This window comes from Anastrepha ludens, chromosome 5, assembly GCF_028408465.1.
Source record: "Anastrepha ludens isolate Willacy chromosome 5, idAnaLude1.1, whole genome shotgun sequence".
In the NCBI taxonomy this organism is placed as follows: Eukaryota; Metazoa; Arthropoda; class Insecta; order Diptera; family Tephritidae; genus Anastrepha; species Anastrepha ludens.
The window spans coordinates 111900181-111924386 of NC_071501.1; the positions used below are offsets into that span (position 1 = coordinate 111900181).

General features: G+C 37.0%; 1 protein-coding gene across 1 annotated transcript in view; it reads left to right on the plus strand.

Annotated features, from left to right (window-relative positions):
- LOC128863010 (insulin gene enhancer protein isl-1) overlaps positions 1 to 24206 on the plus strand; it is a 122672-nt gene that overhangs the window by 68102 nt on the left and 30364 nt on the right. The window contains exon 2 of the mRNA XM_054101890.1: positions 21168 to 21357. Within this exon, the coding sequence (XP_053957865.1) occupies positions 21168 to 21357 (190 nt within the window). The remainder of the gene's footprint in view (positions 1 to 21167; positions 21358 to 24206) is intronic.

Sequence of the window (24206 nt, forward strand, 5' to 3'; positions counted from 1 at the left end):
GTATGTGTGTATGTGTGTATGTAGGTAGGTAGGTAGGTAGGAGCACCACTCGATTTTTATTCCTGGAATATCAGTGAGTTTTCTCGGAATCTACACCTTATGGGTTACACTTGCCTGGTTGTGTCATGCCTTGCATTGTGATTGCTTCGGGTATTTCCCCAAAGATGTATAGAGAGATATTTTCCAGCTTTGTTTTTTTTGTCTGTATGTGTGTTTGCAAAGTGAACGAGTAATTGACTGGAGTTTGGTTGAACAAAAACTCTATAGACAGAGGATGCTGCCAGAAAATGAGGTGAAAGAGCTGGTGAGATGAACAGACTTATCAGCTTGAAATTGGGCGGTTCAACTTGCAATAGATCGCGTTCGCAAAGAGCTTAACGCGAATCTTAATATGGCTAGTCTGAGGTTAGTCTGGTTTCAACAAACAAATTAAAATGTGAAAAGTCGAGAAGAGCAGCACCGAAAGATTTGGTAACTTCTAACAGGCTAAAACGCCTATTGTATTTAAAGCTCTGGAAAGTGAAAGGGTAGTTGGTCTAGGAGAAAAGGACAGAAGTAACAAAAAGAAAAATATAGTATGGTATAGAGACATAGAGGCAGTTAGACCTGTGAGAATTTTCCAAATTCTTTGAGAAATCTGAAAATATCCTACAGCTTCAGGGAGCGAAAGTTTACTCATTCTCACGACATCCGAACCCAAAACTCGTAGTCTTGCTCTAGCAAATGCGGAACACTCACAAAAAAATGTTCAGTGCTATCCGCCTCCTCTAAACAAGACGGGTAAATTGAGGTCTCGAATGATTCCAATGGTGGTCATATGCTGACCCCATGGGTCCAACCGACCATCAACCGAACATCTTTTGTTCCAAGTTTTAGAAAAACGCTCGACAGTTTTTTGCTCGGGCTTGTCACAAAATATTTTGCAGTGCTGCACCGTTGTAGAACGGGCCATCGCTTTTTATGTAAATTGAACACATAATCACTGATCTACTTCATGATTACTGCAGATCTGATTCCAATTATTGGCTTTGGTCCCTGTGGGGTAACCGCTGATGCACAATTGGCCAATTCATCGGCAATTTCATTCCCTTGAACACCGCAGTGTCCTGCACCCTGTCTTGCAACAAAATTAAACTTCTTCTTACATTCTTGAAAACCTTTGAGGTTTTCTTTGCATTCTCCAGAGAATTTAGTGCAGCCTGACTGTCTCTAAACACTCCAGTCTGTTTCCCGCTCCATCACCTCCCAATTATCCATTCTGCTACTTTCAGAATGGCAAAATTTCCGTTTGAAAAACAACTGCCATTCCTCCCATAGCGTTAGGATACCATGCAGCTACTAATTTCATTATTTATTTCATTGTTGGACCCATCGGGAGAGAAAATACTCGTCAAACATTTTAAAATGCACTCTGAATTACTCCATTGATTTGACATGAAATTTCCTTCATTGAATTTTAGTTTGGTATTTCCACAGATAGAGAATGCGGGTTTACATAACCACAGATGAACTGAAACTCTATTGTCTGAATCGCTCCGAAAATAATTTCACTCTTGAGTCTAACATTGGGGCAAGTGCAGCAGTAGCTTTGGAGGGTGCTTCGTTGTAGATAAATGAGAGAGTTTGTGTCTTAATTTTTTCTTACCATTGAAGGAGTCAGCGGTTTCATGTTGCCTTTACATTGTTCTTATGAGAAGCTATTCATGGCACTCGAAGATTTGGCATTACTTAATTTGCAATTGCCATTTGTGAATTCTCAAACTCCACGTCATGAAAAAGCTCATTCGCCTGTGGTAGGCTTTGCTTATTACCTCGTACGCACTTATTCTCCGCAATGATTGATTCAAGTCCGCTATTAGACAAGTAACCTTGCCATAAAGCTAGCGAAGCAAGATCTACCGCCGCTCGCAGACGCACAATAAATGCGGCTACTTCCTCATAGTCTCAGGCTCATAAATGAGATTCAGTTCTTCAAACTGTTAGCTAAGACGGCCACAATTATTATTGGCCTTATATTTACGACCATCGATACTACCATGAGTTGAATGTGTGTCCGATATGTACTTTTCTTTGTGCCTGATCGCGCTTGACTCCGAGCAATTACCACAGCTGTGACTATATGGAAATATTGTATTTTTATGGCCATGTGAAATTCCATAGTCTACTGCGATTTGTCTTCACCCAACGCAGCAAAGAGGCAAACAGAAATCAATGTTTTCATTGAATGAAAAGCGAGGAAAAAGAGAAAAAAAAGAAACGTTTTATGATTTTATGTCCCCATGTTGATTTTGGTTGACTTTGTTGCTGCTTTCCTAAACATTTACGATATGTTTTTAATCCGCTTTACAACAAAATCACCGCACGTAATTCATTCGCATACTTTGTTGTATTATTTGTGCTTTGTTTTAATGTTATGAGTCATAACTTTTACTAGAATGTTACTGCAGCTAAGCAACATTGTTAGAAAACCAGCCCATTGACAAAGACTTAGTGGAATTGTTGTCGCTTTCAACATTGGCTATTGACTTATTTACCCATTAAACTGTTGGCCATGAAAATTACATATTGCGCATGCGTTCGTTAGATAGATAGATATGTACAGGCATGCAGACATACAGACGAGTAGTAGAGCAAGTCAAGAGAGACCGGCTGTAGCGGCTTGCCATTTCCACTAAAGAACGCACGGTTGCTTGTGTTTTGCTTGTGTGGAGCCACTATGCGTCCAACGAACAACCAACGGCGATCGTCTTGCTGTGCAAATTCATCTGTTGATCGGTTTGTTGCACAGTAGTTGCAACGGATTTGCGTTTGCCTGCAGCTTCCATGATTTGCTGCTGCATTACTGCTATTGCAATAATCTGGTTGTTGTTATTATTGCAGATGTTTTGTTCAAAGGGTATCCGTATCTTATCAGCGGCTGTATTTGAGTGCGATGTGCAAGGGATTTGTGTTGTTGTTGTTGTTGTTTTCGTTGTTGTGTGCGATGTTGTCGGTCGCGAGTGTTTCGAACGTAAAGGGTTGATGCTCGCGCGCAATTGAAGGTAACTCCTTCAATTCAATTTCGATTGTGGCTTTTAAAGATGAAAAAACAGACCAAATCCAAAAAAAAGCGAATGGGAAAAGTAAAAACCGTTCACGTTTTAGTATTGACTGGCGCGAAGCTTATTTCGCCAAAACTATGCGTGTAACATTTCCGCGCAAACTTATTTACTTACTTACCCACTTCTACTTTGGCATGTTTTTTTCTTTTTATTTCGATTTTGCGTATGTGTTTCCATTTCCTTTATGTGCCCAGTTTGCCTTGTTTGGTTCTTGCCCGGTTGCTTTGAAAGATTTCCGACTTGATAAGCAAATTCACGATCGCGCGATCGCCTGTGAGATCGCACAGCAAGGGCAGCGCAGCCTCGCCAATAAACAATCTGAAATAAAAGTAAAATAGGTTAAATTGACAGCGTAATAATAATAAAAGAATTTGAAAGCGACGCAAGTAAAAATGAAAACTGAAAACTTGCCCGTATGTATGTAATGGCTATCACAAGACAAAGCCAACTGAGAAATTACTAAAACAATGAAACTTAAGCAAAAATGGTAATAGCCGCTACAAGAAAAAATTAAAAAACGAAAAAATTTAGAAAATGGCAATGGGTGGTAGGGGCAAGCTGAAATAAAAAAATAACAACACAACGAACTTTTATAGAACTCGTAAATTTTTACAGACTCAAGCACATGGTTTTTTTTCCTTTTAGAATGGAGTTATTTGAAACAATTTTTTGTTATAGAGGTGGACGGGCTAGCCGAAGGGGTTGCTGCGTGACTACCATTCGGGAGTACGTAGATTCGAATCATGAAACAGCAAAATGAAAAAGTTGTTTCTAGTAGTGGTGCTAGACATCCGCAATATGCAAACAGACAAGCAATGAAGTGCGTGAAGGTCAAAGTAAAGATCTCCATCACTGAAAATCATTATTTTCTTATTTCGTGAAAAAAGTACAACAAAAAAATTAGATGATTAATTTTGCGCCACCTTGTATTTTGAATTTTGATGCGCCTCTCTCGTTCTGATGTGAATTTGACCATAAATTGAAACGCGTTTTCCTCGAAACTGAATTTTTCAAGCCTTCCGAACTAACAACTCGAACAAATCTTGACCCATTGGGCTGAAATTTTTATGCACAAGTGCATTTTTCCTGGAAGGGCCGAGTAATGACTGTATTGCGAAGTATTTTTTAGACAACATTTGTTGACTTTTATCTTGAAATTAAAAAAAAAGCCCGCCGTTTGGTCGCGTCAAAAAATTAAAAAAGGTCTCTGTATGACCTTAATGATAAATTTCACATGCAGTTGGGCCGGGCGCGGGATCTACCTTCATCAAATTATTTATATTATTAAAAAAAAATATATATATATTGTATATATATTAAAAATAATGATAATCGATACAGTTTATAACGTCGATGCAATCAAAACGCATACAATATTGAAATCAGGACACACTCTTAGAAAACCAATGCAAGAAATGCCAGTGATGGCCTTAGAGTGAAACGTTCAAGGTTACCAGCGCAGAGGATGACCCGAAGAATCCTGGCGGTGCAGCCTTGACGAAGAATTATATAGTACAACATAGCAACAAGCTCACCTGGACGCAAGCTAAACCAACAGCCAACAACAGCTAAAAAGAAAAAATAGAAATCATAGCCTTTGGCACTATGTGACCCTTTTCAGAATTTCTGTGTAATTTACCCAACATTTTCCAAACGGAAGTGTCATCTGTCTATGTGAAGAAATCAATTTAGAAATAAACTCCGGAATAAGCGAATTCCCATTCTGAGCGACAGTTAGGCTGCACTCGAAGCAAAATCTTCATTCGAGGTTAAATCCCTAATAGTCCGTGAATACAAAAAGAAAATCAATTTATTAGATATTTATTTATTGCATACATCAGGCTCATTTGGGCATCAAACATATCGGAATACCTGAAATTGAGGCGGTAAATGCATTGGCAAGAAAAGGCTGCGGCCTCGCTAGTAATAGGGGGCCAGAGCCATTACTTGCCTTGGAACATAATGCCATCAAGGAAGAGCTTAAAAATGAAGAGCTAAAGCTAGGAGATGTAAGCTGGCACCAAACAATGTGGCTTCGTCAGGCTAAGTCTCCCCATAAGGACTTAGCGTTCAATCAAAAGAGATTCAGGCATCTCAAGAACAAACTTAGAATGCTCACAGACTTTAGCACAGGTCATTGCAGATTACGCTGCCATCGGCATAGACCCGCGATTTGCTGCACCGATTCCTATTATTCTTGCGATCACTCTCCAGAAACTTGAATACACCTTCTCCTCGAATGCGATACCATAGCGCGAAAATTGGCAGTTTGACTTTCAAGTTGATAGTTTGATTATCTCCCCCCAGTGGGCTTTCCCATCAACAGTTGTTGAGATTTCGTTTGTTAACTTAATCACCTTTAAGAAAGCGCAGAAGTTTTACTAACAACGCAAAGCAACTCTGTAAAGCGTCACACATTTCGTGTAAAAGGAAGGTCACTTTCATTACTTCATGTCAAAAAACTACAATAACAACTACGTTAGATCAAAAATAAACATATTTTTTACAAAAACAAAAGCAAATTACATGAAGCCGACAAACTAAAAACAGCCGACAGTTGCCCAAGGTACTTGCAAAACGCTTAAGAAAATAGAGAAAACCCATTCGAGGTCGCAGTGGTAGCGAAGGTGGGCGAGTATTTGTTACGAGCATTGTGCGTGTGTGTGTGTGTATGTGAGCGAACAAGACGTATATGCATTCAAGAAAAACACGACAAAACGCGTGTAATTAGATAAAATAAAATGTAAACTTTGTAAGATAGGTACACTTTGACGCGTCACGAGCCACAGTCGCAGTGGCGCGAAGTAGCGTTGGACAAAGCGATGGATAGCGAACAAGAAGAACACGCCTTCGCACAAGTGCGGAGACAAATATGCATGCCTACATACATACATATGTATCTATGCGTCGATATGTACATTTTTGCATGTGTACACAAGCACTCATACACACAAGTCTACAGATGTTTATGAAATTATGCATTTGCGCATGCAAGCGACGTGTGGATTAGGGAGGTTCTATCAAATTTGTTTGCAATGATTTCTTATTTTTACCAACAAGTTTATTTTCGGCAAAATTTTATTAGTAAAGTCTATTACATCAGTAGATAATTAGAAAATGTAATTAGGCTCAATAGAGGCAAAACGCAGTTGAAATTTTCTATTACACTGACAGTTGGACCCTCACCTCGAATTGACCGAAATTGTAGTCGAAAAATTGCATATAGCATATTATTATTACTTATATATATTACTTACATATATTACTTTGGATTATTGACTAGCAATACTGAGTTTTTCGTTGGTTTTAACCTAATCGATAGTTTTTGAACTAATTGCCCTATCACATTAACAGGAGCTATTGACCTTTAATGGAGCAATAACATCAGTTTCAGGTTTAGTTAAATGATTTCATCAATATGATATTACATTATTCTTATGAGGTAATATTATTACTAAATATTTTAACTGTTTATCAATGATGACGAGATGTTTCTCGTGAAGGAACTTTCCAAGGATTACACACTCTGAACGTAACATTAGGTCTACGATGAGGAATAATTTTATTTATTTTATCAGAAGTTTTATTTTTCGTATCATTCTTTTGAGCTTTTTTTCACAGAAGATTATCTCCAACAATTGAATTAGGGGCTTCCTGACCTCAAGCCACACAAGGGTTATTCTTCACAGTATTACTAGGAGTATATTTTACTATTTTACAAGCATATGAATACATTGAAGCCGCATTTACAATTGCCGACTCGGCTCTACATTTTTTATAGCTACAGGATTCCATGGAATTCATGTATTAATTGGAACAACTTTCTTATTAATCTGTTTAATCCGACATTTAAATAATCATTTTTCAAAAACTCATCATTTGTAAAGTGGCCCTATCAGTAAGGGTCAGAAGGAATTTTAGCTATGGAAAAAATTATTTCTAGATTGAGTAAGGAGGGATTTGACGGATCGTAAGTATGGTTGTACGATAAAATCGACATCATGACTGGGGCTCATCGCTCAGCAGATGTGCATGGGCGATGGTAAAGTGTCCTAAGCGGAGTCTAACGAAGCATTTGCTCATTGCAGCAGAGGTCGAAGCAGGAAGTTTTACAGCCGAGTAGTTAGTGTTGATATTTTTGTACGCATGATTGTAGTTGAGCCAACATTGTTTGGTTGATAGCGAAGCAGTAAGCGACTTTTGATAGTAAATCGAAAACATATTTCTAATAGTTCTATTGAGTTCATGATTATTTTATAATTTCAATGAAAGTATAAATTTTGCACCGTTTCTTTATTATCAGTTAGTAGTATAAAAAATTAATAATAAAAGTTAGCTACATAAGAATAATCGCCGGATGTATAAACTACAGTAGATGTAACAGCTGGCACAAAATTAACCATACATTTTTTGTTTTTTTTTTCAATAATTTTTTTTAATAAATTTTTTACCAAATAAAAAATTAGAAATAATTGACGAAAATCTTTAGTCTTAACTTTAGCGCTCCATTGCTTGTTTGCTTGTACACTGCAGCTGTTTAATTCACAAGTGCTAAATATGATTGCCATACGACGCCATTTGCAAAAATTATAGCTTTTCCGAAAGGGTGATACATTTTGCGCCACCCTGCACCAAATCTAACTTGGATTCATCTTTCTCGTGCCACCAAAGAAATTTTGAACTCTCGATTTGTTCGGTTTATCAATTTAAGGGAGTAACGGTTTTCGGCATAGCCGAATGGGGTGGTGCGTGAAACAGCAAAATAATAGAAAACGTTTTTTCTAATAGCGGCCGCTCCTCGCCAGGCAATGGCAAACCTCCGAGTGTATTTCTGCCAAGAAAAAGCTCCTCATAAAGAACCATTTGCCGTTCGGAGTCGGCTTGAAACTATGGGTTCCTCCATTTGTGGAGATTCAAACCTGCGCGCTTACGAATGGTACTCACGCACCAAGCCATTCGCCTGCGGGAGCGAAAAGAAAATCTAGAGCAGCTAAAAGTGGAAGAAGAAAAACACCTTTCATCAACATCGCCATCACAAACCTTGTTAACCGCCAGCAAACATTTTATGGTGTTAAAAAAAACTGGATTCATTTTAATAGTTCTTCGCTCACTATTTGTCGCTCATTGCAGGTACACATAAAAACAGGCATGCCACCATGTGGGCATGAGTACTTAGCCATACGCGTGTGTATGAAATGCTCGTGGTCGAGTCATTCACGTAGTAAAGGACTTGCCGCAAAATCGGAAAAACTGGTGAAAATGCGGAAAAGCGAAAAAGCGTTAAATACGAGGCGGTGTGGTTTTGTGAGTTGCAAGCGGTGAAAAACCTCCACACATCTACATATACATACATATATCAGTTAAAAGGCACGTCCAGAGCCAACTTTGTAATTGCATAATACAATCAATGGCAGACCCTTTAGGAATGCTTTCGAAGCGCTGTTTTCGCACAAATCTGCGATCAAAATTATATTTTATTGCTTAAAATACATTAGGAATTTAACGAGCGCTGTAGTCCTACTGGGCTCAAAACCACAGCACAATCACGACTGTAACGCATACATATGCACATACAAAATAGCACCCACATCCTCTCATCTATGTACTGTGGCATGCAGGGATGCTCTCCCATGCGTTCAAATTCTCATTATGACCACAATGACTGTATTGGATATAGTGGTGGCCACCACAACCACCAACAAATGCCGGAAATACATGTGCGCTCAGACCCCTTCCACCCCCTCCACCCCATTACACATAAACTCCACTGCAACTACTGGAACATAAATCTACTTCGCTTCCACCCAGTGAAAGCAGCCAGCATGGCTGCCTTTGACGAAAAATTATTTTGAAAGAAGAAGCAGGCAAAAAAAAAAAGAAAAAGAAAAAATGGCGAGCAACTGTTGCGGCTGCGGCGTTTATGTTGCTGCTGTTGTTACGTTTTATTGTTGGCCACCGGGTGCCAAGGGTTGTCAGCCAGGCAGTCAGGCAGTCAGCCTGTTAAACAAATGCGAACAAATGGGGTCGACACACTTTGAGTGGGTAGAACGGGCGCTACAAAAAGTGGCATGAGGCAGTAACAACTGCAACAACAACAACAAGAAAATGTAGTACCTAATAACTACCATTTGGAGCTACAATTTAGCAACAACAATTTCTACCATAATACCCTTATCCTTTTTGTAGCACACATTTGCTGCACGCAGTGCGCATGATCCGTTATCGCCCCTTTCCCCATTTTTGTTGTTTTTTTCGTAAGCACTCATGCGAATTATGCGGATATGGCACCGAGTACCGAGCATCGCGCACCGAATGGCAGCGACATACCTACACCGATTTTGCAGACAAATAGCAAAAGACGACGCTTGCCGACGTGCAGTCACGCATAGTTGCTATTCGGGTCGTGCATCTAAATAAGAGTTACAGATACTTGCAGGAGAGGCGAATACTCGTTATGTGAAAACAACTGAAAGAATTGCAAAATTTGTGAGGTGTTTTTTTGTTTTTTGGTAAAAAATGCAAAGAAAAACTGCTGAGAAGACAGAAGCAAAGCAAGTGGAGCTCGTATGTATGTACTGTTGTGCAATTACAAATTACAGGTATCAAAAAAGTTAGCATAAAAAATGATAAATTGTGGTGAAAAAAGATTCTCCTCAAACTTGAGTGCGTAAATGCGTGTGAGTGCCACATTTTTGCTGCATCGTTTTTAGCTTGATTTTTAAATATTTTCCATTTTCAAGGCGTGCGTTTAAATTTTGTATAATAAAACAAGGCGTTAAGGAGTTCCTCAGCAGTTTTCAGCATTCATTGAAAGAAATGAAAATGAGAAAATATGCGGCTTTCAATATATTTTGTTTAATTAATCGTCAATCTAATTATCGAATAACAATTTTACTAAATAAAAAAAATGATTTTGAGTGATGGACATCTTTATTTTGTCCTTGCGAATGGTTGAACATGTTAGGCTAAGGCCTTTATGCACTGCGTCCCCAAATCGATCTATTGTGTGCCCCTAAGTGCTTAATTTTAATTATTTCGTATTGCGAGGAATCGAACCAGCTGCTTAGGAGGGAGCATTTGTAAGTCTTCATCCTCTAGTAGATACAATACGAGCCCAAGATTCTGTGTCCCCTGTGAGCGAATGCTTCAGTGATTGGTGATTAAGTGCTCCATGGACTCCTCTTCAACACAGCAGGGCCTGCATAAACTAGTGCTAGATAGTCCTATTGTGACTGGTAAGTGCTTCACAGTGTAATCTAAGGCCCTTTTTGTCTAGGGTTAGCGCAGATTTTGCTCTATTGATATTAAAGTTCAGGAACTTTTTGGCGTAACTAAGACCGTTCATGCCATTCCAGTATTCCTTGTCTTTTTATTTAGGCCCTTATTTGGTTTGCTGTTTTAGGTTGTTTTTTTGTTAAAGCTGTAAAATGAGGTTGATCCAATAAATAGCCGTTCCGCCAGCTTTTGTTTGTTTTTGGCTGCCTTCTCTTTTCCTTAGTGTCCTGCTACCTAAATCAGGGAAAACTGATCAAGAGGCATCAGTGCATTGTTGCACTTTCTAAAGACTTTTGAATTGAACGTAAAGCTATTTAAGGCTTTGAAATCTGATTGACCGTCCTAACGGTATTTTGATTTTCACTTTTTCGAACCCTCTTTTGGATACGATTTTCACTGTTTTCATTATGGCGAAAAGCTACGCATGGAAAATTGTCGCATCTGTACTGAGTGTTAAAGATTTTTGTGCTCTAGGTCTCACTGTTCCTGCTTCTCCGGATTCCCCTGAAGCGTTTTGGATCCATCTGTATACCATTTTTGCGAGTCATCATGTAGACATTTTGGGTTATTGTTCCACTCTTCCATAGACCTTTTTTTACACTCTGAGTTTTTGCTTAACTTTTACCCAAACATGTTGAAGAGGGTTGCGATCAGGTAACTGTGAAGACCAATCCAACATTTCAATCCCATTTTGCTCTTTCCAATCTCTACACCCTCGGCATTGATACTTGGGATCTTCTTGTAAAATCCAAGGTTGGCTAATTCTTCCAAACATCTTCGCAGCTGATGGTAATAATGCTTTTTGGCAAATTTGATTAATGAAAACTGCATTCAAATTGGAGGTAAACACAAATAAACGGCTAAAGCAGCCCCAAACATGAACTGGATGCTTAACAGTTCGTTGAAGTTATCGTTGGACTGATGTATATAGGAGTTCTGCTGAACTACAGGAAGGACCCTGAATCCAGGCACTCGCTCGTACCAACCTTTCTTTGCTACTCTCAACAAGAATGCTGTTTTGGCAGGCTGGAATTTTTGCTATCTCCTTTTCCAGCCATTCTCGGGAAAAGCATTGGAACAGTGCACTTTTACAATGCCGTCCACCGCGCTTTTACCCTCGAAAGTAGGCGCGTCTTTCGACTGACCGATAGCTTTCCAAAGGTAGCTTTCAAGATAGTCTTGTTGCCCTTTGGACAATAGACCGTCTTGTTTGTCGGTATGTATCTCTACCGTCATTGGCTTTGCTGCCACTCTCGTGAATGATTCACCAGACGTTGACGGAAGAGTGTCATTAGACATTTGAGGTTCCTTAGCCTTTGCCTTTTCAGGTAAAGGTTTATCTGCCTTAGATTTTGTCGAGGATGCAGGCATTTTCGACTTGTGTCTCTCGACTTTCCTCTTCTTCACCTTTCTCCTCTTGCCGGTCGTTGGCACAGATCCCGTTTCGGCTCCGGAAGAGTGCAACGTTATGGAGGAACCCTCTGTTCTGCCGCGCTTTCCCGTTTCCATTACGTTTGTCGCAGTTGAAGATGTTCAAGTACTTGCCTTAGCTAATGCTTCGGCTTTCTTCGCCTTCTGTCTTCTTCGTTTGAGCTGCCATGCGGACGAATCTCCAATAACTTAAGTTTTTTTACCTGTACTTTCCTGATTTGTACCAGGTTTAACTGTTGTCAAAGGCTTACTCGGTACCAGAGATCCACATAAGTCTATTGAGAGATTGCCCGCTATCTTCATATCCTCCACAACTTGTTCAGTTACTTCGGATCGTTTCGACGGCGGTGTATCGCTCTCACCCACTTGGCTCTCCACTGGCATAGCCATTTTTCACCACTAGTAGTGCGCTTCCTTCGGAACCCTGGGTGTCAGTTCCGGTCATAAAGGGATGTGGGGTTCGGGACTGCATATCCGATGCCTGAGCCTCCGATTTCTGAACGGGAGGAGAGATTCTTGTTTAACCTCAACATTACACGAAAGAAATGCATTTCATACCTCCTGCCAGGTCGTCGGTACTGTAATCTCCACATAGTACTTGGATGGCCACTGATTCCGCCTTTCCGCGGGTGGGTGGATGCCCAATTCCTATACGGAGCTGCCCTCTTAGTTCGTGGTAAGTTAATCTCCATAGATGGGGTTAAATCACAATTTAAGCCTCATCCCCGCGGCAAGGAGACCGACACATTAAGGATCGACGGACACAATGTTTCTGCAAAAAGGGAAGGTTGGCTTTGGACTTCCGGTAAGAAAATGTTGGTGAGTTATTTGTGAATGTCCAATCCTTAGGCGTGTGAAAATGTTTGCCTGTAGACGAGTGAAATTGGTGGGGTAGAAAAGTTTATCGTGAGTTCAATTAAGGTTGCTGATATAGATGCCGATATTTTGTCCATTCAGTGAGTCTCTTCTTCACATCGTTATAATCGGGTGTCTCATATTAAAAGTAGGTACTAATCAAAAGTATTTCGCTGCATTATCTGCTTGTTCATTACCAACATTCCGACATAGCCAGGCACCCAGAGCAAAGCAATTTGTTTCCTATGTTTAATGCAAAGGTCACGAATCCTTACTATTGTATTATTGCTGAGCTGTTGCGTATATTTTGAACTGCGTTTAAACAGTTCGCTTTGTGGATAGCAGAAGTATCGGCCGTAAATACAGATGCGTACCACCTGTGCTGGTACTCCCGTTCGATAGGGTAACTGCAAAGGCAGTGTTTATTGCTTTAGAATCGTCAGTAAAAATAGTTAGAAAATTCCTTTGTTTGTGTTATTGATGATTTTCAACAAAAAAAATTGTAAAAAACTTTCATTACTAGTGCGGGATTTCTTTAAAGCGAGCACAGATGTATCAATTTTGAATTCACTTATCAGCCACTCGGGTATCAGCCACTCGGGTGATTTTATGGCATTTAGGCGGTATATTTATATTAAAAAGCTTGCAGTATCTTACACAGCGTCATAGTGCAGACTTAAGTTTATTGTTTTTCTGTGTTTAGAAGCAGTAATTACGGTTTCATGGGGACCAGAGTTCGGAGAATATAGGAGCTTCGGCATCAGTTGGAACGTTGTGTCGAAATCCAAATTCAATCAATGTTCATATATATGGATAAGTATCTATAATATGCTCCTTGTTCATGAGGGCACCTAGCCAAAAAAGTTGCTGTTTTTCCACCGGAATTAAAGGACAATTCTAGCCTTCAAATAAATTGCATTTTCTTTAGACAGCATCGAACTGGCTGACAGGGAAGGTTGAAAGTATCATAGTAGAGGTAGACGACCTCTCATATAATCAGAAGAGAAAAGATATAACTTACAATTATTTTCATAAAATCTCATTAAGTTATTCGCGCGTATTATTTATATAAACTTTGATCTATAACGCGTAATGTGGGTCCAAAAGTTAGTGGAATATTTAACTTTATTAAGTTTCTGATAACGAGGATGAGCTAGACTGTGCGCCAATTTCGTCTAGTTACAAAGTCAAAAGTGCTCGATTGCATGCCATGTGGATTTACGCGTTGGGTATAAAAGTAAATTAAATAAGACAAAAGAGCAGCGGCGAGAACGCAGCAACAAGCAACAAAAGTCACCAGTGAGATAAAAAGAAACACAACAACAATACGCAATAGACATTCAGATAACATTCCGCCAAACATGTGCGCCAATACAAATGCACATACTAACATACATACTAACGCACACATACTTATAAGAACACTTACGCACACATTAATGCCAACACAAAGTGAGCAAAAGTCTAATGGAGGGCCGCAACTTTGCGCAAACAACAACAACAACAGCAACTAAACGAATGCTACAATAAGAATACTGCTACATACATACATACATGCATACACACACACACATTGAGACACAAACATGAATAAGAAATCAAGTACATTTGTATACACAGCCAACATTACAGATATTCATCCATTCACGCAACGTTTGGCGGCGCACCACATCCATAGCCATAGCCACAGCCACAGTCACCCTTTGCTCCCCTTTTCTGCTCTCCGACTCTTTGAGCCATAATACTCGCCTCCTCATTTCGTTGTTGTTGGTACTACTTCGACGTTTTTATTACTGTTTCTTCTTTTTTTTTGTCTTTTGTGAGGGAAAAAATCTTGTCTGCTCCGCCTTCATAAATAATTCATGGAATCAGCAAACGCGCGGTAAAACAAAAAGAAATATGCGAAAAAAGCAAAGACAGTGAACGCCAGTTGTGGAGAGAGATGCCCACTCATGGAAGTAGACATTTGTATTGTACGTAATGCGCATACATACATACACACATACATACATGCCGAGTATGGAAGTGAACTGTAGCCTTTGAGATACCCAGGCTCGGCTGGTTGGTGGTGGAGATGAGGCGTATTGGCAAATGTGTGTGTTTGGTGCAAAGAGAAGAAAAGAAAAAGGCACGAACGAAAAAAAAGCAAAAACAAAAAAAAAACATAAACAGTAGTGGCAGCTAAGCGATAGCGGAAAATATATCTGATTTACTATCGACTGAAATGAAATGAAATATAAAAAATTAATACTTGTGGAATATAAAACGTCAGCAAGCAGATATTTTTATTACAAAAATTAGTTTAAGAGATGACTAAAAGCACGGCAAAATTAAATTACTTAAAATTTAAAATAACGTAACATTAAAAAACCATCGACAGACTCTGAAATTTTAATTAGAAATTTGGATTTCTAGTGGCATTAATAAAAAGTATTTTTTTACTTATACCGTGACGTAAGAAATTTTGAACTATTTGGATTAAAGCTCTTAAAAAATTGCATAATGGGCAGCACAATGGTATTCAAAATATTTTTTATATAAAATTTGGGGGAAAAGATTCATTCATTTAATTTTTCAATTAGTAAAACTTTTAAAGTTGTGTTGGAGAAATTTAAATTTAAAATTTTTCAATTTAACTAAAGGTAAACTTCAATTTAAAAATTTTAAAAACCAAAAAATTAAAAAAAATATAACTGGTGCTTACATCTCTTTTTGGTGTTTTGGCTGAGTTCCTCCCCCAATTTTCGATTTATATCTTGATGTTGTTCCACAAATAAAGAGGCCTACAGTTTTACGTCAGCTTCGTATGGCAGATGGCTTTTTACCTATGAGGTGCTTTTTCATGCGGAATTGGTTAGTTTTTTTTTTAGATTTTAGTAATGTAGAATATGAAGGATTTCAGAACTAAAACGTTTGAAAATTTTTTTAAATTTTGAAATCGAATAAATTTAAATTAAAAAGCTGTAAAACGAAGCTTAAAATAAAATTTAGCAAAGTATACCACAATACCAAACACCATACAAATATGCGAGGTGTGTTCAAAAAGTAAGCTAACTTGTATTTTTCTCGAAAAATATTTATTTATTCATTACTATCTAGTTTAGCCTCTTCAAAGTAACCTCTTTCCGATATGGCTTTTGCCAATCCAAGCTAACCAAAAAGCGCTTTTGTAAGGTCTGAGCTCCTCCAACCATGCGGGCTTTAATCTACAATTCTGGCGAAACTCCATATATTCATAAGAACTTTCTATTTTGGGAACAAGGAAAAGTTGCCCAAGCAAGATTACGGTATATAGATTAGATTAGATTCTTGATGAGCTATGCACTGCGGCCTCATGGTCTTTTTGCCCTCTACTCATCACAGAGCCTCGTCCAAACCCAGTTCCCTTATTAAACTGCAGTTGGTCAAGATGTCTCAACCTTCTCCGCGCTATAGCGCTGCATTCCAGGAGAAGGTGCATTGGAGTCTCAGACTATGGTGTTACTTTTGGCCGAAGCTTTCAGATTTGTTCATCCATTTCCTTCGATAGCAGCAAATCGCCGAACGCACCAATTCGCGTCTAGCCTTTGTCTCTGTCAAAAGCAAATTAATTATACCACATAGCTGAAACTATAAACGCATGTTCAGGAGATGTGTACCAACGCAATAAAATAAAAAAATAGAACAGAAATGTACGCTAGCCACAAATTTACAAAAGTCACCTTACTTTTTGAGCACACCTTGTATCAGTATATGCAACTGCATTGCGCAAAATAACCCATAAATAAAAATTTCAATTAAAAATTGCGTTTATTTCACTTCTAAAAGTCTGCACTAACTATAATTAACTTCTGTTGTTAATTTTGTCTGTCTCATTTTGTCTTTCAAACGGAAATAAACTACAAATCACGGCTTTTTTACTTTAAATCGTTTTTCAAAATCGCAGGATGTTTGATATGCTTGCTGAACGCACAACCATTTTCTTTAAAAAGACTATCTCGCTGACTATCTTTTAGTACAGAGATTTTAGTTAATGATTTCTTTAAACAAAAATTTTATAGCCTTTAATTCTTTACATTTCGTCCTTCGACCACCGCGAACGCATGATTTTGCGCTTTGGAGCGGCCCGCTTTCGAAACCCGCTATGGGCACGAAACACCAAAATGATAGAAAAGGTTTTCCCCCAAGAGCGGTCACCCCTTGGCAGGCCATGGCAAACCTTCAAATGTATTTCAGCTATGGCAAATATTGTCGTAAGACATCAAGCCGAACATCACAAATAGAAGGAGTAGCTCGATCAAACACTCTATAAAGGCTGTACGCGCCAATTATGAGTATATATAAAGGACAAACCATAGGAAGTAGCTGCTATAGAGCTCAAATTCATACATTTTAATACGCTTACACGCACACATACGTATTGAAGTATATCCGTACTTTTATCTGACAGAAACAAGTTGAAAAAAAAGGATTTACAAAGTAAGAAAATGTTAAAGGTATAAAGGAAAAGTTTCAGAGTTTCAGCTGCCAAAAGAAAAAGATAAAACAAACAAAAAAAGTCTGGCTCGCTGGCAATTCGGCCGAATAAAACGGCATTTAAAATCATTTAAGGCGCATAAAAAACCAAAAAAAAAAAAAACTTCAACATGACATGCTCAAGTTTTTTTGCCATTTTGCAATCTCACACTTGGGCCCAAATGCTTTACGCAGAAGCAGGTCCTTATGCCAAGTTACTTTTCTACAGATGTACGTATTTACGAACACTCACTCACTAGCACACACAAACACATTTATTTATGTATGTATATCTATAGAGTTTAAGTTCCAAAAGAGTCCACTAACTTTGTTAATCTGTACGCCCTTTTCTCTTGTACGCACCTTTCCATGATTCTGTAAATGCTTCGTTTTTTACTTGCTCCGCCATTTTGGTAAATAGCATCTGTATGTATGACTTTATATGTATACTTGCTATGTTATGCTTTTGTGATTGCATTGATTTTTTCGTCGTGTTTCTTCAAATCGCCCACCCTCCTATTCTTTTTCAGCCATTGCTACTCGCTTCTATTCCCTTTCGTAATTTTACCACCTATCCACCGGGACGTATACTTAACTTTTTCCCCTCGATAAACTAGCAACTAACTGCTCCTCATTGCGCTACTTTTGTATTCCAACTTTTTTTCGCACATTTTCTGCACTTTTGCAAGTTCGCTTTTCTTAGTTGTAGTTGTTGTGGGGCAGCGCAGCAAAGAAGGTAAAGTAAAAAGTAGAAACAGAGAACAAAAAAAACTTACTAAAAGAACGTTAAATGTGCGTAATAACGTTGAAGTTTTCATTTCGTTTATTATGAAGGATGGCACATTCCACTTGCCAATCCCCCAGGCTGCACTGCATTGCTCGCTCCCCCCCTTCCAATGTTGTTGGTATACGTTGTTTTACTTTAATATATAGAAATTTAAGTTCTGTGAAAAAGTAACTTTTTATAGCAAACTGGGGAAAACTTAAGGAGTAGTGGACGTAAAAAATGTGAGTTTAGTTTTTTTGTGTATTTTTTATTTTTCTTACTTGAATGTGAAATATTATTCTACGAGCAGAGAAATAAAACAGAAAGCATAAATGTGAAGAAAATTTGTTATTTATTATATTTTCAAAAGTAGTTTGAAGACTTCAGGTTGTTTTACTGCGTATAAAAAAAAATGAAATAAAATTAAGAAAATTTTGTAATACCGAAAATTATTCGTTTGTAATGAGTAGAGGTGAAATGAGAGGCTATACAATCAGTAGTACAGTTAGATTAGAATTGTGTGGCATTCTAACAACAAGAGAATATTTGAGAGATCTAAACACTTTTTGAGAGCCTGGACCGAAAAATTCTTTACAGACAATAGTAAAAGTGAAAATGTAACTGATGGAGGTGGGCAAGCAGAGAAAAACTTGAAACTTTTTACCCGCGTATCACAGGTGTTATTTACAATAAATAAAGTAAGAGAGTAGATAATTAAGGATAGGTGGTAGAGATTAAAATTTAGAAAAGCAGTAGCAGATTTTCAGTTTAAATGGAAGCCCTGTAGACATCATCGAAAGCCTAAGGGATCAAAAATCTAAAAATGGAATAACTTTTCCACCTTATATATTATATATACCTGCAATGTACATATGTATATACGTACATGCATACAAAGTACGTTAGCCGCTTATAATAAAAAATAATACTTTTTCTGAGCTACAAGAAAAGTACAATCATCTTTCGTCAATTTTTCACAAAATTTATGAAGCCATTTTTTTTTGTTGAGATTTTTAGCTTGCGTCATAACTCCTCAAAACTATTTAAATTCCAAAACTAATCTCATTTGATTTCAGGTGGAAATATTTAAGCACACATAAATATGTAATAAATTTAAAATAAAATAAAATAAAATAAATGGCACGTACACTTCTGTTAGGTGTTTGGCCGAGCTCCTCCTCCCATCTCTGTGGCTTACATCTTGATGGAGGTACCTACAGCTGCCGATTCCGAACGGCAGATATGAGACGCTTTTTCATGGCAAAATACACTCGGACATTTGCCATTGCCTGCCGCTATTAGAAAAAAATGTTTCTTCATTTTCGTGTTTCATGCACGGAGTTTCGAACCTACGCACTCCCAAAATGTTAGTCACGCACCAACCCATTCGACTACGGCGTCCGCCAAAAAATATAAATTAGTCCAACGTTTATGAAATATATGCAAAATTTATTTTTAAATATTCTGTTACAAAACAAAGACGTAAAGAAAAGTAAAATTAAAATCAAATAAATTACAAAAGGCTGCCGCAAAGCAGAGACGTAAAAAATGTGCATATTTATGTGTGAATGCAAATAAACTTGTTACCAATAAATTATGGAAACCGCAAAGTAAAAGTGGAAGAATGAAATTTATTTTATCTTTTGCTAATTTTTGTAAAATAAATTTTAAAGTCAAATAGAAAAATCACACTCGAAGCGACTCAAAATGAATTATGAAAAAATGGAAAAATGGAAAAAAAATATTTGATAATAAATTTTTATGATTCAACGTAATTTTTTTTTTTTTTTGTTGGGTTTTAAAAGTTTGATGCAGCTCTATATAACCAAATTGGAAAACCAAAAGTTTTTTGAAGAACAAAATTAGACAAAAAGAAATTTTTTTCTGCATTTTGCTTATTAAAACATTTTGTGTATTAAAAATTTAAATTTATCAGAACAATGTTTTTTTTTGTTTTTGATCAAAAAGTTAAAAAAAAATTTTTTTTTGTATAGTAGGAAAATTAAAGACAAACAATTTCTAGTAAAAAAATTTAAGAAAACTAATTTGGTTTAATAATGTAATAAATAAATTAAAAGAAAAAATAATTTTAATAAAAAATTTTAAGCCAAAACGAATTTATTGGAGAAACAACATTTTTGATAAAAAAAGTTTTAAGAAAATAAATTTTGTTTAATAAATAAATCAAGGACGCAAATTTGTTTAATAAAAAGTTTTCAGAAAAAAATAGCTTGTTTAAAAAGAATTAAAAAATTTAATAAATAAATTAAAGGAAAGAAAATGCTTACAAAATTTTAAGAAAAAAATAATTTTTTGTAGAAAAAAAAATTGTTAATTAAATAATAAAATTTAAGAAATCTAATAAAAAAAATTAAAGAAAAAAAATTTTATGAAAAAATTAAAAAAAAGTGCCAAAGAAAAAAAAACTTTTATAGCAAAATCGAAGGCAAACAAATTTTGTTTAATAAAACAATTTAAGAAAAAAAAATTTAATAAGTAAATTAAAGAAAAACTTATATTAAAAAAATTTAAGAAAAAAAAGAATTGGTTGAAGAAAAACCTTTTAATATAAAAGTGAAGAAAACAAATTTTGCTTAATGAAAAAATTCAAATTAACAAAAAAAAACTAACAAAAAATTAAAAAAAACTAAGTTTTCTTTTATAAAAAAGTTAATTTTATTAGAACAATTTTTTTTGATAAAAAGGGACGAAGAAGGCAAACCAATTTGGTTTAAGGAAAATTTTTTTTAATAAATAAATTAAAGGAAAAAATTATATTAAAAAACATTTACGAAAAAAAAATTTGTTGAAAGAAAACTTTTTAATAAAACATTAAAAAAAAATTTGTTTAATGAAAAAATTTAAGAAAAAATAATTAGTTTTAATAAATAAATCAAAGAAAAAAATTTTGTTTAATAAAAAACTTCTAGAAGCATTAAAAAAATCAATAAGAATTCAACAAAACAAAAATTTATAAAAAAAATTTAGGAAAACAAAAATTGTTTTAATTCATTTTTTTTATTTTTTATCTCACTAAATACGTCCTGCCAAAAAGAAAAATTATTTGAATATTTGTTGAATATATTTGTAACCGTAAGCCCGAAAAAAAAATATTTCGTATTATTTTATAACTCTAAGAATATTTTACTTATTTAGTAAAAAAACATATATTTTTGTAGAAAAAAATCAAAATTTTCCTCTCTTAACTTATTAATTTATGAATATTTCTTCACTTTGTTTTGCAGAAAAACAGCGTTTATCACTTTGTGTGGGCTGTGGCGGCCAAATTCACGACCAGTATATCCTGCGCGTCGCCCCCGATCTTGAATGGCATGCGGCATGCCTCAAATGCCAAGAATGCCGGCAATTTCTGGACGAGAGTTGTACGTGTTTTGTGCGTGACGGCAAGACGTACTGTAAGCGTGATTACGTTAGGTGAGTGCACACGACCACAAAACCAAAATTAAAGAAAGCAAAAAAAAATTATTTTTAATACACAACTGTGAGGAAAAATAGATTCTAAAAAAAATTAAAAAGATGAAATTTTAAATATGCATACATACAAACACTTGAGTTTACTTTAGCCACATTAGTGTGAACTGTACTTGTGTGAACTGTACTGAGCCATGTTTATTTATGGCCACAATCTCGCATTAGTTGAACCATAGTTTTGATACAAAAACACCTTGTCTGTGTGTGTGTGTGGCAATTAATTTGCAAGTACGAAACCGCCGCACGGTAACTGCTATCCTATCAAAGTCACTTATTGCACGTCAGGCGGTTGAGCCACGCGCTTAAAAATGTACGCTGTGCCACGCGCCGACGTCACGCTTATCAAGATCGAGTCATGAGGCGCGTGGTTTCAGTCCCATTTCGATTCTCACATATCAACAGGCAACTTACATAACAAAAGAGCCATTAGTTTAAATTATACTTCACCTAACCTCTCTTAACTCGTGGCTCTACAATTTTTTCTCATATACACTACATTGCAAAATTATAAAAAAATTTAGTTCATTCTACAATAAACGTCATATTTTCATGAAACTTGAACAAAATTCAAATTTCAAACAAAATTTTAAAAAAATTTCTAAAGTCCATTAAAACTTTCAACTTCTTAACCAGAATTTAAAAAAAATTTGAGTACGCAATTTTATAGCCTATTAAAGCGGAAGTTTCAAAGACTTCAAAATGCCGTTGATTTTTGCCATTTTTTTTCGCTGAGGTTTCACACCTTTTCTTCCGTACAAAGTTGAATTTTTTCATGTGGAAGAAAAATCTGACCGAACTGTAAAAAGATGTCACTTAGACCTATAGGCTCCATTGTGTTACAAGCGCTATGTATTTGGAGTCGAAATATTGTACGAAGTGTGTTCAAAAAGTATCGGGAATTTTAAGTTTTTTCAAAAATTATTTTTTTGTTCATTAATATCTATTTTGTCTCCTTCAAACTAATCTCCATGAGATACTATGCACTTGTGCCAACGTTTTTTCAAATCTTCGAAGCACTTCAAAAAATTAATTTTTTTTTATCCTGTTCAGCTTCTCCTTCGATGCCGTCTTTATCTTGCCAATCGTAGCTTAGCGTCGTCCTTTCATGGGCCTCTTCAGTTTCGGGAACAAGAAAAAGTCACAGGGGGCTGTGGCATCATTAGTGTGTTGTTTTTGGCCAAAAAGTCACGCACAAGCAACGGTGTGTGAGCTGGGGCGTTATCATGATGCAAGAGCCAATTTTTGTTCTTCCACAAATCCGGGCGTTTCTGGCGCATAACTTGCAGGTAATATTCCTTATTGACCGTTTTACCCTATGGCAAGAACTCATGATGCACAACGCCCCTGCAATCGAAGAAAACAGTAAGCAAAACTTTTACATTCGACCGAACTTGGTGCGCTTTTTTCGGTCTTGGTTCGTGTGGTAGCTTCCATTGAGATGATTGAGCTTTGGTTTCCACGTCATAACCATAAACCCACGATTCGTCACCCGTTATGACCCTCTGGAGCAAATTTGGGTCGTCGCGGACAGAGTTCAACATCACATTAGCAATGTTCGTATTTGGTACGAATTTTGCGGCGACCCGTCTCATGCCCAAATTATTGAAAAAAATCAAATGGCACGAGCCAATCGATATGTCTAGGTCCTCAGCAACTTTTCTAACTATGATTCGACGATTGGCCAATACCATTTTTTTCACTTCATTAATTTTTTCGTCTGTTGTTGAAGTCCTCGGGCATCTGGCATGTTTTACTCACATCTTCTCGGTCTTCTAAGAACATTTTGTACCACCGTTAAACGTTGCTTTCGTCCAAAGTAGCTTCTCCGTACAACACAGCATTCAACATTTGGAATGCATCCGTGCACTTAATTTCGTTTTTCACACAAAATTCGATACAGGTTCTTTGATCCATCTTTTTAATAGGTAAAAATCGCCGACGAGCCGAAACACGCGCGAGCTGTCGAAATTCGAATGTACGTAACCTGCGAAAATTCAGAATTCGCGATACTTTTTGAACACCCCTTGTATTATGCAATTCTTAATGCACGTCTTCGCGAGTTTTAACAAGTCGTTCAGCCGTTAGTCAGCAATATCCTTCAAGGTTGAGAAATATGCCGATCCTAGTCCTACAAAGAGCAGCGAAGGGGCAAAGTAGGTGTTCCAAAGTACCACTAGTATCCGCTTCGTTGCATGTGTTGCAGTCATCGCTCTAGACTAATCCCATTTTGGCTGCGTGATTTGAGGTCAGACTGGCAGTCTTTCCCAGTCAGTGATAAAACACAATTTGCAATTTCCCAATCCTTAGCATAATTTTGGATGTTTTGTACGAGGTTGAGTGTTCCCATATCGACTGCGCTTCCAGCGCTAGGTCCTTATTTAGTTCTGTTTTCAGAACAGAGAGTGATGGGAATATGCCTGACGTGTTCAACCTCGGCAAGCAAATGCCGGCCTTAGCGAGCTCATCGGCGCTCTCACTTCCATCTATTCCTTTGTGTTCAGGTATCCAATAAATAAGTGAACTGATCATTTCCCCAGAGTTCATCCATTTTGGATCTGCATTGTTGAACACTTTTCAAGTTAGTCCAAGGAGCCATAATTGCTTTAATAGCCGCATAGCTGTCAGTGAAATTGTTTGTGCCAGTGTTAAGAGGGGTTAATTCCAGAGCCAATACAGCTGATTTTGTTGCGATATAGATTTCAGCTCGAATTATACTACAGAGTCTGAAAGACTTTTGGAGATGAAGTTGCGGACAAAGGACAGCCGCTCCTACGCAATCCGCCATTTTGGAC